The following is a 14,923-nucleotide window of genomic DNA, read 5'->3' as shown; positions in this document are numbered from 1 at the left end:
GCCCAGCCTGTTTGTGGCAGGAACTGGGAGGGTTCCTACTCCTCCCTGTTGCCTGTGGGAAAAGGGAGCTGTGACTGTCAGCGGAACTAGGACGATGGCTTCAGATTGCCAGGCCAGCTCCTCAGCAGAGAGTATGAGGCGCAGGTCTGTCTGAGGGAACATGTATTATTCAGGGTTACCCTGAATTCACCCTACTCCTGGCCTTGCTCCCTTTTATTTTTATTGAGAAAGAAGCCCAAGTGCATGGTAAATAAGTCCGTGTATAAAAGGGAAAGCCCCTCCCTCTCCAAGCTGTAGTCTTCCTCCCCGAGGGCAGCTCCTGTGCCCAGGCTCTTCTGTACGCTGCCAGCTGGTCTTTCAGAAGGCGCTCTGCAGGGACGTCCGGGAGGTGCTGCCTTCACTCATTTCTTCAGCACGAGGCATTGAGTTCCCACTGTGCGCAGAGAGGACATTTGTAACAGGGTGGAGGGAAGGAGGAGCAGAAGCCAGAGGAAGTGGCTCTTGGAGGCGCCGAGCAGGATGTCAGCTTCTCTCCTGTCTCGTAGCCACATCTTGATGCTACAAACCAGGCGCACAGTGAGCACAGCCACAGTGTTGGGAGACCGTCTCTTTCTCTGTGTGTATGTCCATCTTTTCTCTCTTTTTCTTCCCTTCTCTTTGTCTCATCCTCCTTGTCTTTGCCTCCTGTCTTTCTCCTCTGTCTCTGTCTTCTGTGTATTTCTGTGTCTTTCTCTGTCAGTCTTTCCCTCACAGGCTGTACACTCCTCACTTCTTTCTGTAATATGCCTTCCTTCCTCTGCTTTCTTGAGTTTGTTGTTGTCGTTGTTCTTCTATTACAAGGATTTGTATATGACCTTGACTTGCTGTGGCCCTGACTGCTGCTATTAGATTCAGTCTCTCGGTATCCCAACTCTGTGTTCCTGGGAGAGACAATCCCGTCGGCTCAGCTTGGGTCCAGTGTCTGGCTTGATCAGCCACGATAGAGGAGGGAGAGCAATTAATTCCCAAGAAGGGCCCGGCAGGTAGGCAGGTACCTCAAAATATGTTTACTGTATTGCACAGGGGTCTGTGGCTTACTGGTGGCTATTAACTAGAGAACCCTTTTGTTAGCTGATCTAGGATTAGCCCCACATAGATTACTTTGATTAGCAGGGCAGGTCCCTGGGAAGATCTGTCAGCAGCATGCATTCCCTTGGTCTTCCCCCTTCCACTGACCATTGCCCCCCAGCCCCCCCCCCCAACCCCCACCTTATAGGACTTACTAGCACCTGTGTCACTTTCCAGAGTACTGACTGAAAGCTCCTAAAGAATCTTCGAGGCTGTTCAGTCACCCATGTTTATGTCCACATGCTGGTCCTAGGCGTTCCTCTCCATTTGAGTTGGGGAATGTCCAACTTTCTGACAGGTGCCTTGCTCCAGGGAATTGGTGGTTAGGTGAAAATCATCACCACCTTGATTCTAACCAGGGTTCATTAGTTCCTGTCTTTGCTTGACATTAAGCCTAAGAAAATAATTTGCTTTTGTTTCCCCCTAAGAGTTATCCCCTTGGGGAAACACCACCCAAATACCTGAGGGAGACAGCTTCACATGACCAAAGCATGAGACCTGAGCTGCACTGGGAAGTAGGAGTGCCGTGCAGTTAAGTGGGGAGAGCGCTCAGTGAGTGGTGGCTGGTATATTTGGGGAAAGTCTTACAGAGGAAGTAGGGGTAGAGCTAAACCTTGAAAGTGAGAGTTCCTGTTGTTTATGGCAGGAGGAGGAGGGGAGGCCATTTCCTTTCTGTGTAATGTGGCACCAGTAAAGAGAGTCTGGCTGAAGGAGAGCGTGCAAAACGGGTAGGAGTAGGTAGAGGTGGTCTGGAGGATGAGCCCAAAATATTTTGTAGTAAAATTTGAGGTTCACATAAATACTCCTGTTGGAAGCTAGGGGCAGTAATTAGAGGTGTTGCTTGGAACCCCTTGTATCTTCCCGATGGATCAGAGCAGTCCCTATTCAGCTGGGGTAAGGTGCTGGGATTCCCAACACAGGGCCCAGAATCACTGACGTGTGAAGACCTGGAATGGAAATCCTGCAGTGCTGACGGGAGCCTAGGGAACACACAAGTGAGCTCAGGACCCCACGGACCCCACAGAGAATTGGGAGGTTTGGATAGAAATGGGGGTGGGGAAGATCAGTGGGGTCCATGTGAGCTTAGGTTAGCCTCTCTCAGTCTCAGTTTTGTCATCTGTAAAATGGAAGTAAGAATGTCTATATTTTGGGGTTGTGACAATTAATTGAGAAGATGTATGTGAAATTGTCAGGCACATGTCAGGCTTTTTATTTTTTATTTTTTGAACACTTACATGCAAAACATTGTTCTTCTAATTCCTAGGTGACCTGCCACCTCCATTCAAATTCACCTCACTTATTAATGGGCCTCTTGTCCCCACTCTCTAATGTGGCCATGGAGCGGTTTTGTGCCTTGGGTGGCTTGGAATCTTGGGAGTCTGAGTGGGGAAGAGTGAGTGAAGTCTACCCTTCCCGGGCCTGGGAGGGATTTCCAAAAATGGTTCTGGTTGTCAGAATTTATGAAGATGTGTTCATGCATGCCCCTGTGTCTTGGCAACAGTGATGAGACCTTCATGGGCGCTCTCAGCTGGGGCACATGGGGCATGCCCCTCCATTTGCCTGTTCTGGTTCTGACTTGGCCCCTTTGCCTTCAGCAAATCGGGCAGAAGTGATACACTTTAAAGAAAGGCTGGGCTTCTGTGCCCTCAGCTCAAGCCTGCCAGTGACGTGATGGTTTTCCTTCTAGGTCTGCTGACGTTTGTGAACTGTGCCTATGTCAAGTGGGGCACATGTGTGCAGGACGTGTTCACTTACGCCAAAGTCCTCGCGCTCATTGCCATCATTGTCATGGGTCTCATTCAACTGTGCCAGGGTAAGAAGGGCCCGAGGGGGGAAGGAGGGTGGCTGACTCCAGGAGTTCCCTGAGGAGGACGCGGGAATCTGTTAGCTTCGCTGCTCAGCTCTTTCATGTACATGCTAAACTGCGTCAGTGAGAGCAAGAGATCTGTTCCTGGGCCCCTTGGGCCAGGCTGACTTGGCCAGATGAACATGAGTCAGCCCTTCCCTCAGAGCTGCTTTCCCTTGGTCGAGGCTGGGAGCACTGTGATAAGCCAGCCAAGGACCTAGAGCTTTTGAAACGTGGGTCATAATTAGGTCATAAAAAGAATCAGCAGGGATAGAGTGAGCCCTGCTCTGCCTCCTGTTTTGGTCTGTGATTGCCAGGCAGTGAGTAGGATGACGTAACCCTCCTTGAGAGGGTGGGAGGGTGTGTGGGGGGAGGAGATGGGGTGTGGAAAGGAGCTGTTGTTTTCAGCCTTTACTTTTCATCTGCACTTGCTCTTATTCAGCATTCCCTCCCAAAGTCAGCCCTCAGAAAAATATTAAAATACTGTGAGGTTGGCACTGTCTTTTCTGCAGTTTGACTTTAGGAAGCTTTTTTTATTCCTGGATTGGAGCAAATTGGCTGTGAGGATAACAGGCCTCCCAAGATCTCCTGAGCCCTTAGAGAAATCCTGAGGTGTCCTCAGGGCGCTGAGATCCCCATCTCAGACCTATTGGATCAGACTGGTTGGTTTGGAGTTGAAAAAGGCATGTTTTTAAGAAGTACCCTGGGTGGGGTGGCCAGTTAGCTCAGTTGGTTGGAGCGTGGTGCTGATAACACCAAGGTGGCTGGTTCGATCCCCGCATGGGCCACTGAGCTGTGCCCTCCTTAAAAAAAAACCAGAAGTACCCTGGGTGATTCTTAGGCAGCTGGTCTAGCACCTTTGAGCACATGTCTCAAGTTAGCGCAGCTAGCCGCCTGGATATCCCTTGGAGCCTCAGAAAATCTTGGGATCAAATTGGGTAGTTGAGTAATTCTGTCCCCCAAATCTGTGCCTTAGGGACCCACTTCTGTGTGTGATGACTGACACCCCTGGGGCATGGGCATTTCTATTCTCCCTTCTCTTGCTGTATACCCAGCTCTTTTTGCACATTGGGGGATGGGTCTAGGCTTTCTGCAGGGAGTGACAGCAGGCTTCCTTAGAAGTTTGGGTCTTGTTAGACACCCGCAGTGTGTCCAACAGTTCTCTCTCCTGGCGGCTGGGTGCTGCTTCCTCAGCTTTCAGGTCTAGTCTCTGGAAGAATAACAAGGAGAAAAACAAGTTCCTAGGCTGGCTCTGCAAGAGTGTGGCTGACCCAGATCTACCCCAGCCCCAGTGAGCGATGAGAGCCCAGTTCCTGAATAGCCTGTGATCTCCTGGCCCACTCAACCACAGCACTGCAAGCAGAGCAGAGTTCTCTCCGTGAGACTGAGGAACCCATTTGACCAGAGTACAAATAGTGTGGTCTGGGCCAGGAGAAGTAATTCCACAGGAAGTGGAAATGTGACTCCTTTATGATAAACAGGATTCTTTCTAAAAGTAGAAAGAGCTGTGACCTGCTGTCAGGTCCTTTCAGGAACTGGAAATTCACTAGGGCTTTGGAAAAGGTGTCTCATCAGGAGTCACATCAGAGGGTAAACAGGAATGCCCCTGCTTTTCTGAGATTTTCTAGTTTTACTAAAGGTATATGAACTTTCCGGAGGAAGTGGGGGTGGTGGTAAAATGCAGGGAGCTGGTGGTTGCTGTTCTTTTGGTGTTAAATTATGTGTTTTTCTCCCCCGCCCCTCTTTCCTCTTGCTTTTCCCTTCTTTTCTTGACCCTCCTCCTTTCTCCTTTTTTTCCATCGTCTCTTCCTCACTTCTCCTCCCCATCCGCCCCTTCTCACACCTTCTGTCTCTCCTTCCCTGTTCTCCTTTTTTCTCTTCCTTCTCCCTGAACCCTCACCTACTTTTGCCCCCACAGGACACACTGAGCACTTTCAGGACGCCTTTGAGGGTTCCTCCTGGGATGCGGGAAACCTCTCTCTCGCTCTCTACTCTGCCCTCTTCTCTTACTCAGGTTGGGACACCCTTAATTTTGTAACAGAAGAAATCAAAAACCCAGAAAGGTAAAGGTGGGCTCACCCCCTCACTCCCCAGCTCTCACTCCTGCCGGTAGAGGGCATGCTTGCCCTCTTCCCTCCCCTCTCCCTCCATCTCTCATCCTTCCCTACTCCCTCTGCAACTCAGAGGGATTAGGGGTTAGGATGGGAATGAGTGAAGGTGGGAAAGCCCCTGCCTCCTGGCCCTCCTATTCACACTGGAGGCTCCCAGGGCCCTTCCTCAAGGAGAAGCCCTTCAGTGGGCAGCAGCAGACCCAGCTGGGCTAAGGTGTGAGGACCTCGCCCTCTGGTACTGACCCTGAGGCCTGGGGAGCCAGAAGTTTATTCTGGGCAACCAGTTCCCCACCCTGGCCTCTAGTCCTGGAGGATACTGTTCCTTCTTCAGTGGGACCCATTGGTCCTAGTGTGGGGAGCATCAAATACTGATCGTGAGTTGTCTTCACAGAGAAGGGTTTCTCTCTCTCAATCTCTCCCCCCAACCCCCAGGGGCATGGGATACAGACCCACCCTAGGCCACATGGGGAAGAGGTGCCTCAAAGACTCAGAGGCCAGGGAACTAGTAAATGTCAGAAAAATCCCTGGGTGAACTTTGACCCCAAGGAGAGGTTGGTACGAGGTAGTCCTGTCTCACTTGTCCTGACAGAAATTTGCCCCTGGCCATTGGGATTTCTATGCCAATTGTGACGCTCATCTACATTCTGACCAACGTGGCCTATTACACAGTGCTGAGCATGTCAGATGTCCTTGGCAGTGATGCCGTGGCTGTGGTGAGTCTCCTGGGATCCCTATTTGTTTATCATTTTATGATACTGAATGGTCCAGTCTCTTTCTGCAGCCAGTCCAGCTGCAGGGCGAGGTGGTGGGGCTAGGCCAGAGGGTGGACGGACTGCTCAGCAGTGACTGTTTGTCCCGACAGCCTAGATGCAGGAGGCTTATGAAACCCTGTCCTATGCTGAGTGCCCCTCTGTGCTCTGCCCCCAGACATTTGCTGACCAGACGTTTGGCATGTTCAGCTGGACCATTCCCATTGCGGTTGCCCTATCCTGCTTTGGGGGCCTCAACGCATCCATCTTTGCCTCATCGAGGTACTGTGTCTCTGCTTCACTGATAACAGACTCCACTGTTTAATTCTCTGAGGCCTTAGGTGAGCCCGTAAGAGCTCTTCTTTCCCCTTCTTCCTCTCGGAAATACAGGGGGTGTATGTGTGTGTGTGTGTGTGTGTGTGTGTGTGCACTCGCACGGGCGCATATGCTTGCCTTTATGCAGACGTTTGTGTGCTGGTAGCTCATGTTTCCACCTGAGACGAAGACAGATTGGTAGGAGGTAGAAGGGAGGAAGGCAGTAGCTTGGAGCAGGGACCCTGTCACTCACGGACCAGACTCTAGGCTCCCTGTGGGTTATGAGCCAGCCCCAGGATTCATTCCTTCAGTAAATGATTAGTGAGCACTTTGTGTACTAGGTACTGGTACAGAATGACTCTGCCCCTCACCTCACACTGAGGCCTACAGGTAGGCTCCTGCTCTCCTCTCGGTGCAGACTTACCTGTAAGAGCACCAGCCTTCCTGTTGTTTCAGAGAAAGGAGCGGTTCTGCCTTGCCAGGCTGATGCTGCTACCTGGGTGCAAGGTTCCACACTTCCCTTCTTCTTCAGCACTTTGCTTCCTCAGTTGGCCCTTTTATTTGGTGGGTGTTTGGTTGGAGCCATCGCTACATAAGCTTCTCTCATCTCCACTTATAGAAGTCACAAAACAGCTTTTGCCATCTCTTCCTTTTGCCCCTCTTCCTTAGTGGACACATTTCTTGAGGGAGTAGTTTGCATTTCAGCTGTCATTCATTTAGTTACCTATTACACTTTGGCTTCTACTACCTAAAAAATAGTCTTATTAAGGATATCAGTGACCTCCTTCTTAGTCAGCTTTCCGTCCTTATCCTGCTGGACCCACGAAGCAAGTGATGCTGACAGCCTTCCACACTGCTTCTAAAACGATTCCTGTGGCTCTGTGACATTCTGGTAGCGTAGAAGATGGCTTCTTTCCTGATTTGTCTTCCACTCACCCTATAAATGTTGCTATTCCCAAGGCCAGGAGTGTAATAGGCATTCAATAACTATTTGCCACATGAACAGATAGGAGGATGAATCAACAAAAGAAAGTTTTGCCCTACTCATTCTTCTGACTAGTTTTAACACTCCAGTCCATGTACCTGGGGCCTCCCTGGGACACCCAGAGTAACAGAGAGACCAAAGTCTTCTAAAAGAATCTGGTGTCCTCTTCCCTCACCTCAGCCTGCTGTGGCCAAGATTGCACCTAATGGCTCTTTACAAGCTGCCCCACCCAAACAAGGTGTTTCCCATAGCCTCGCCCTTATTGATGCCCAAGCATCCCAACTGGCCTTGCCAGTCGTCTTCAAATACCTGGGTGGCAGGTGCCTTCTAACCTCACTTAGCTATCTGTGCCATTGCCTGGATGGGGGTGGAGAGGACTCAAGAGAGTAAGAATCTTGACCTGCACATAAAGGGAACTGTGGTGATGGCAAGATAATGCACAGGTGCTTCTGCCTGTGTTACATTCTTAGGTTTTTCTTTATTACCTGTGTAGCTTAGCTGTTTTTGGCTTTGTGTTAGACACCTTTGCCTCACCTACACATCGTTCCCTTCTAGAATCCCCTCTATCACATTTCTTCTCTCCCTAGTATAAATTATGAACTTCTTGAGCCAACTCCAACATCTTGCCCTATGATACCTTTCCAGGTGATATCCTCAACTCCTGGGCTCTACCTGGATGGCCTCCAAGTGTCTCAGACTGAATCGGCACCCCACATGCGCTTCGTGTCCAGTGGGATGTTGTGGACTGTCAGTCTTCCTTGCTTGGCCTCTTGGTTTTATCCTTGTAGTCCACCCTCTTCTCCCACTGTGTACACACACACACACACACACACACACACACACACACACCAGATTTGACTGAGGGTATCACATCCGTCCTGGTCTCTCCTCAGCCCGGGCGTCTGTCCTCATTCAGGCCTCCTCTCCTAGGGGACAGTTGTCATGGAGGCTCTTGTCAGGTCTTGTCCTCTACCCTGGCTCTCCCAGTTCTGGTTGGCCTCCATGATGCTACAAAGGTCTCTGGGTGAAATCCTGTCAGGCCCTTACTTCAGAGCCACAGCTGGCTCTCGTGCTTGTTCACACTCCACAGCGTCGCCTCGTATGCAGTTTGTTCCCAGCACTCTCCTCACACATCTCACCCTTGGACTGTAAGCATTCTAGCACCAGCCTTCAAAGAGGCTACACTCTCCTGCCTCTCTTTAGCCTTTGCCTGTGCTGTTTCCTCACCACCCACTCACCTCTGACAAACTCCAGCTCTTCTTCCCAGCCCAGATATGGTCATCTCTTGTGAAGCTCTTTGTTCCCTCCACCCACCCCCAAGCCTGGTGAGTGCTGTGTGCTCCATGATGATGCTGACCACCCTACGTGGCATGCATTTGTCTGCTGCTCTGTTTCCGTCAGTAGGGCTCTTTAGGTACAGAGAGGACACCTGGGTTGTCTCTCTGAGCTCCAGGCTCATCCTGGCCTATCACACATCGAGAGCTCAGGGAAGATGTATGGACGACACGACAGAAATCTGGCTGCCCTTCTTTAAAAAGCCATTGTGTTAATATGAAATTTGTGGGGTGGCCCCCTGGTGGGATGGATTGGGTGCCAGTGGCTGATGGCAGGCTAATTGAGAGAACTGGAGTATCTGTGGGTGATGGTGGGTTCCATAGCTAAGGGCTGGGAGTGTCAGTGGGTAACAGGGGGTTGGCCATTCATAGATAATGGTGAGGTGCCCCTGGTTGAAGAGGGTGGATACATCTGTGGGTAGAGGGGGTAGGTTGGGCTGGACGTGCACAAACATAGGGTGCTCCTGAAAGACTCCTGTCTGCGTTTTCCTGGGGCTCTGAGCCTACGTTGTCGGAGTGAGGAGTATGGCTGCATGGCTGAGGATCTTGCTGACACATTTGTTATCCCTCCAGGCTGTTTTTCGTGGGCTCCCGTGAGGGCCACCTCCCAGACCTTCTGTCCATGATCCACATTGAGCGTTTTACACCCATCCCTGCTTTATTGTTCAACGTAAGTTCCACTGGGGGACAGTGGGGATGTATGTGTGTAGCACTCCTTCTCCTGATTTTACGAGAAGACTGTTGGCTGGGAGGCATGCTAGCTTCTTGGGATACTTCCTGAACCTCTGTTTCTTCCTTTTTCTTAAAATTATTTGAAAATACAAAAGTAAAACATAGTCATATGAGACAAGGCAACTGCTACAAAAGAATATAAAAATGAATTTGTTGGGCCGGCCCTGTGGCTCAGGCAGTTGGAGCTCTGTGCTCCTAACTCCGAAGGCTGCTGGTTCAATTCCCACATGGGCCAGTGGGCTCTCAACCACAAGGTTGCCGGTTCGGCTCCTCGACTCCCGCAAGGAATGGTGGGCTGCACCCCCTGCAACTAACAACAGCAACTGGACCTGTAGTTGAGCTGTGCCTTCCACAACTAAGATTGAAAAGACAACAACTTGACTTGGAAAAAGACCTGGAAGTACACACTGTTCCCCAATAAAGTCCTGTGCCCCTTCCCCAATAAAATCTTTAAAAAAAAAAAAAAGAAAAAAGAATCTGTAAGATTTTTCTATCTTTTCTTTGAAGTCAATGGCTTCTTGTCCTTCTCGCTCTTCATTTTTTAAAAATTATTAAATCATATTTAGAAAAGAAGCCAGACGACTTGTACAACAACTATCCTAGGGGCCTCTGTTCATATCATAGACATCATAGATTTATATATAGTAGATGGCAGTAGAGTGTTTCATTCCAACAAAATCAGTAAATTATGAAAGTATTCTGACAGATGAAAGAGGACCACCATTTTCTAATTTGCAATATAAGGTGTTATATATATATACACACACATGCTAACAGAGACCCTGAGAAAGGGCTTACTCCAAGATTTGAAAAACAGTTCATTTTTCTTGTCATTAGGTCTTACATGATTTCATTAACTAAGTTTAAATTTTGGATTTATCTGAAATTTCTATTTTGGTGTGTGGAGTGAGGTGGGGGTTCACTTAATTTTTTTCTCAGATGGCTAGCCAGCTTATACCAATATAATTTATTGAATAATCCATTTTTCCACAGTTTTCAAATTTTTATCATATAAAAAACATTAGCTAATTTTTTAGGATACTTCATATGTGCCAAGTATAATGATATACCCCTTAAATGTGTCATCATCTCAACTAATGCTCCCCACCAGCACCAAACTTTATTATTTGGCTTTATATTGAATATCTGAAAACAATGAGGATACTTTAGTTTTTTTCTCCCTCTGGAGTTTTCTTCGCAATTTTGTATGTTCATTTGTCTTGATGAATTTTGGTATTGTTTTGTCAAAATAACAAAAAAACCCTCAATATTTTGATTGGGATAGCATTGAATATATACATTTAGGGGAGATCTGACATCTTGTCTTTTTTTTTTTTTTTTTTTTTTTTAAAGATTTTTATTGGGGAAGGGGAACAGGACTTTATTGGGGAACAATGGTCAAATTGTTGTCCTTTCAATCTTAGTTGTGGGGGGTTCTGTTCAGCTTCAAGTTGTTGTTCTTTCTGTCTTAGTTGTGGAGGGCGCAGCTCAGCTCCAGGTCCAGTTGCCGTTGCTAGTTGCAGGGGGCACAGCCCACCATCCCTTGCGGGAGTCGAACCGGCAACCATGTGGTTGAGAGGACAGGCTCCAACCAACTGAGCCATCTGGGAGCTCAGCGGCAGCTCAGCTCAAGGTGCCGTGTTCAATCTTAGTTGCAGGGGGCAGAGCCCACCATCCCTTGCGGGACTCGAGGAATTGAACTGGCAACCTTGTGGTTGAGAGCCCACTGGTCCATGTGGGAATCGAACCGGCAGCCTTCGGAGTTAGGAGCACGGAGCTCTAACCGCCTGAGCCACCGGGCCGGCCCTGACATCTTGTCTTTTAAAGTAATCACATTCCACTCCACTTTTCTCCTCTCAGTACAGGGTCCCACTTCTCTCCCCCAAATGGGCTCTTTTTGTTTTAAATCCTTTGTTGGTAATCTGGGGTGATAAGATAGATAGGGGGAACTCCATATTCTTGAAGTCTAAGCCAATCTGACCTTGTCCCAGGACTCGGGCCCCTGTCTTCCAGGGCTCTTTTGTTCCAGAGGGCAATCTCTGTTATACCTCTCTCCCCAGGGGCATGCATCCATTTTGCTAATCTACATTTCTAAGACCCCAGGATAAGTGAGGTGGTTCTGGAGGAATTTGCCCATTTGTATGCCAGGTAGTTGGGACCTAGTGTAAAGGTCTGGAGGGCACGGTGTTACACATGTTGAGGTTGGTGCATTGAAGTGAGGAGGGCCTCACTGTCTGCCATCAGAAGGGGAAAGGAATCTGGCTTGTGACTGAAGCAATTGCAAAAAGAAGGGAGGCATTGAGTGGAGGAAAGGGCCCAACAGAAGAGGGAGAGATGCCACCTTGAATGTTAAGGTGGAGAATGGAGCTTTCTGATACCAAGGGGTAGCTGAAGAGAACCGGAGGTGATCCGGTGAAGCTGAGTCAACAGTCGGCAGACTGGTGCTGATGGCTGGATGGTGGAGTCTCCTGGGGTCCCTGGTGGTGGTGACACTGCTCACTCCTGCTTCCCCCTCCCCCTCCAGTGCACCATGGCGCTCATCTACCTCACTGTGGAGGATGTTTTCCTGCTCATCAACTACTTCAGCTTCAGTTACTGGTTCTTTGTGGGCCTGTCTGTTGCTGGACAGCTCTACCTTCGCTGGAAGGAGCCCAAGCGGCCGCGGCCTCTCAAGGTCAGTGGCTCTGGGCAGACTAGGAGGGGTGGGCCATCCCCACAAGGTACCTTCTTCCCCATACCCTGTTCCCCATCCACTATCCGCTTTACCTAATATCTCACCTCCCTCCATTTCAGCTGAGCCTGGTTTTTCCCATCGTGTTCTGCATATGCTCCTTGTTTTTGGTGATTGTGCCCCTCTTCGGTGACACCATCAATTCCCTCATTGGCATTGGGATCGCCTTTTCCGGGGTCCCCATCTACTTCCTGTGTGTTTATTTGCCAGAGTCCCGCAGGCCACCCTTTGTTCGGAATGTCCTTGGTAAGCTTCTCTTTGTCCATCACTCACTGGCTGTGTGTGTGTGTGTGTGTGTGTGTGTCACTGGCTGTGTGTGTGACTGGCTGTGTGTGTGTCACTCACTCTGTGTATGTCACTGGCTGTGTGTGTGTCACTGGCTGTGTGTGTGTGTCACTGTGTGTGTGTGTCACTGGCTGTGTCTGTGTGTCACTCACTGTGTGTCACTCGCTGTGTGTGTGTGTGTGTGTGTGTGTGTGTGTGTGTGATGAGGAGGTGGGGGTGGTGGCTAACAGCTTCCCCCATACTAATGATATGCTGGAGGCATTAGACCTGGCTGCCCCACATGACTTCTTCCCGTTTGATCTTGACATGATCACTTTAGTTCTATCTTCAGAGGCCTATTTTGGGATTAAAACACTAGCTCTTGAAAGTGCAATCCACATAGGAAGGAGTCATGCATCAGACTCTCTGGTTGCGCATGGGACTGGGGACATTGAGGTTTGTTAGGGGTGAAGGGCAAAGCCTGGCACAGGGTACCCGAGGGAGGGAGCCACAAATATGCTTTAAACCTTGTATTCAGGTTGAGGCTGTAGCTGAATGTCAGTTTGCTAAATTCTCTTCTCTATTTTCGTTTAGCTGCTATCACCAAAGTCACCCAGCAGATTTGCTTTTGTGTCCTGACTGAGCTAGATGTAGCTGAAGAGAGAAATGTTGAGAGGAAAACTGACTAGAAGCCAGAGATGAAGTCTCCTGAGGCCTGGAAGTCTGGCTCCCTGTGGCCACAGCCACCAAAGTCTAGATGACAAGACTGTATGGGCCCAGCCCTGTTCTAAAGGAGCTTGTGGGTCCACATTGTGTAAGGGGGTTCAGGGCTGATGGCCTGCTCGGTGGTCACTCTCATTGGTAAGCTGTAAGAGGAGACTCAGGGTCCCGGGCTAGCCTAAAGGTGGGGACATCAGAGGGTGGTGGTAATGGTGGGGCTTGGGGAACGGGAATGGTTATTGAGTTTTGTTCCTGGTCGATGGGTACAGTCCTTACACTTTCTTGGTGTTGCACTGGGGGAAGAGGGAGTGTTAGATAGGTTAATAGCTTTGGCTGGTGGTTTCTAAATATTTGGTATTTGAGGTTTGAACCAGGAGTCTCTATAAAGGAGCTCTTTAGGGGAAGTTTTCCTCTGACCAGGTCCAACCACCTGGCTTTAGAGGACTGAAATGCTGCCATTTTTTCTTCTGTTTCAAAATCCTTCCCTGAGGAGAGGGTTACAGTCCGTTACTTATTGATATTATTTAATCCAGAACACCAATTCTAGCAAAGCATTGATATTCATTCATCTATAGGATGCAATTGGCTGTTTAAAAAATTCAAAGTACCCATAGCCAAGTCACTTTGTCCTTAGAGGTGTCTCTGTGTGGCTGTGGGTCAGACTCCAACCAGATTTTTTGCTTGGTTTTACCACAATCTTCTGTTAAGTCTTACATACAAAGATGAACTTTAGAGATTTTTTTATTCGTGTACATGTTACACTTTAGGACAGATGAACAAATTTGAGTCAGAAGTCTGGCAATACTGCTATTTTGAAGGATAATCCTTTATTTTACTTGAGACCTTAGGTCTTTGTTCTGGTTGATAGAAAGTAAATCTCTGGGTTTCTGGTATGAACTTTAAGAGGACAGAAACTTCTCAAGTTTGGATGGATCACTTGAATTCTTTCCGCTGGCAGTGACTCATGGACCCAAGCCACCAAATAGCTTGCTCCTCTCTGTAAGGGTTGGTGTGAGGGAGTGTTACGCAGCCCCACACAAGCCCTCCTTGGTGCTAGAAGTGGTCATTTTCTTTTTCTGAAAACCTCACACCAGGCTGCATCCTCCTTGCTCCCCGACACCAGGCTTTGTTTACACTGAGCCGCCTTGGTGTGGATTATCAGGATAGCGCACACCTCTCCCACCTGCCTCCTTGTCCAAGGTCTGGTGGGGCTGCAGTCTCAGGAAGAGCATGGTACTTGTGGGGACTTCTCTTTTCTCCCTGTGGAGATCAGGGAAGACTCTGGGAAAAAGCTGTTTCAACCTCAACGTGGCTCGTCAGCAGACTGTATGATTGGAAGTAACTAATTCCGGTGCTCAGGCTGCTCTTCAGCACCGGGTCAGTCCGGAGCAGTAGGTTTGGCCTAGTGGGTGTTCCTGCATGGGTAGCATGGCTGCACTGGATTATACAACTGTCCTATGATGCCCTGAGACCCTGTCATTCTGGGCCCAGGAGAACCTGCTGGCTAGGTACGCTCCATGGGGCTTCTTGTCCTTCGGTTTCAGAATTGATCAATGGTCAAGACAATCTGCTTTTATGACTTTTTCTCTCCACCAAACTGGCCCAGTCTCAGACAAGAGAGTAACCTTGGTCATACTTGCTCAATAAAGATAATTCAGGGGAGCATGCTCATTTGCTTTGGATTCAGGGCATCCATCTGGGAGAACATGGGGGGACAGTCCTACTATCATGGGCTAAAGATTTACACAGAAATTCCTGGCAAAGGAGTCTTGTGCGAAGGTTGACTTGCCTGGACTATGTAAACGTGCCTCCTGTCTGAGCCAAGCTGGCATCTGTCTCAGGGATCGAGAGCTAATCCCTTCAGCAGAGTGCACTTGTCTTGAGGATCCCTGAGCAAGGCTTTAGCTTTCTTCACTCAAGTAAATGACCAGCTAATCCCAGGAACTTGCTGTTTCCCAGTGGCTCCTGGGGGAAGCAAGGGCCTCACACGCCAGGTACCCTAATACTTGCTTAGTGAGCCATGTCATCC

The 14,923-nt window shown here is 49.1% G+C and overlaps 1 protein-coding gene across 6 annotated transcripts in view; it reads left to right on the top strand.

The window, feature by feature from the left end:
* SLC7A6 (solute carrier family 7 member 6) overlaps positions 1-14,556 on the top strand; it is a 31,423-nt gene extending 16,867 nt beyond the window's left edge. For all 6 annotated transcript variants that reach the window (XM_019756569.3, XM_019756548.3, XM_088800295.1 and 3 more), the window contains 8 exons: positions 2,795-2,920; positions 4,872-5,016; positions 5,654-5,777; positions 5,992-6,095; positions 9,021-9,117; positions 11,704-11,853; positions 11,973-12,156; positions 12,769-14,556. In XM_019756569.3, the coding sequence (XP_019612128.2) occupies positions 2,795-2,920; positions 4,872-5,016; positions 5,654-5,777; positions 5,992-6,095; positions 9,021-9,117; positions 11,704-11,853; positions 11,973-12,156; positions 12,769-12,863 (1,025 nt within the window). In that variant the 3' untranslated portion in view covers positions 12,864-14,556. The remainder of the gene's footprint in view (positions 1-2,794; positions 2,921-4,871; positions 5,017-5,653; positions 5,778-5,991; positions 6,096-9,020; positions 9,118-11,703; positions 11,854-11,972; positions 12,157-12,768) is intronic.
* Positions 14,557-14,923: the final 367 nt, after the last annotated feature.

Source organism: Rhinolophus sinicus, chromosome 8 (assembly GCF_057876585.1).
Source record: "Rhinolophus sinicus isolate RSI-liver-muscle chromosome 8, RSI-T2T, whole genome shotgun sequence".
Lineage (NCBI taxonomy): Eukaryota > Metazoa > Chordata > Mammalia > Chiroptera > Rhinolophidae > Rhinolophus > Rhinolophus sinicus.
Note: the sequence above shows the minus strand (reverse complement) of the source record. Positions and strands in the feature narration are given on the sequence as shown.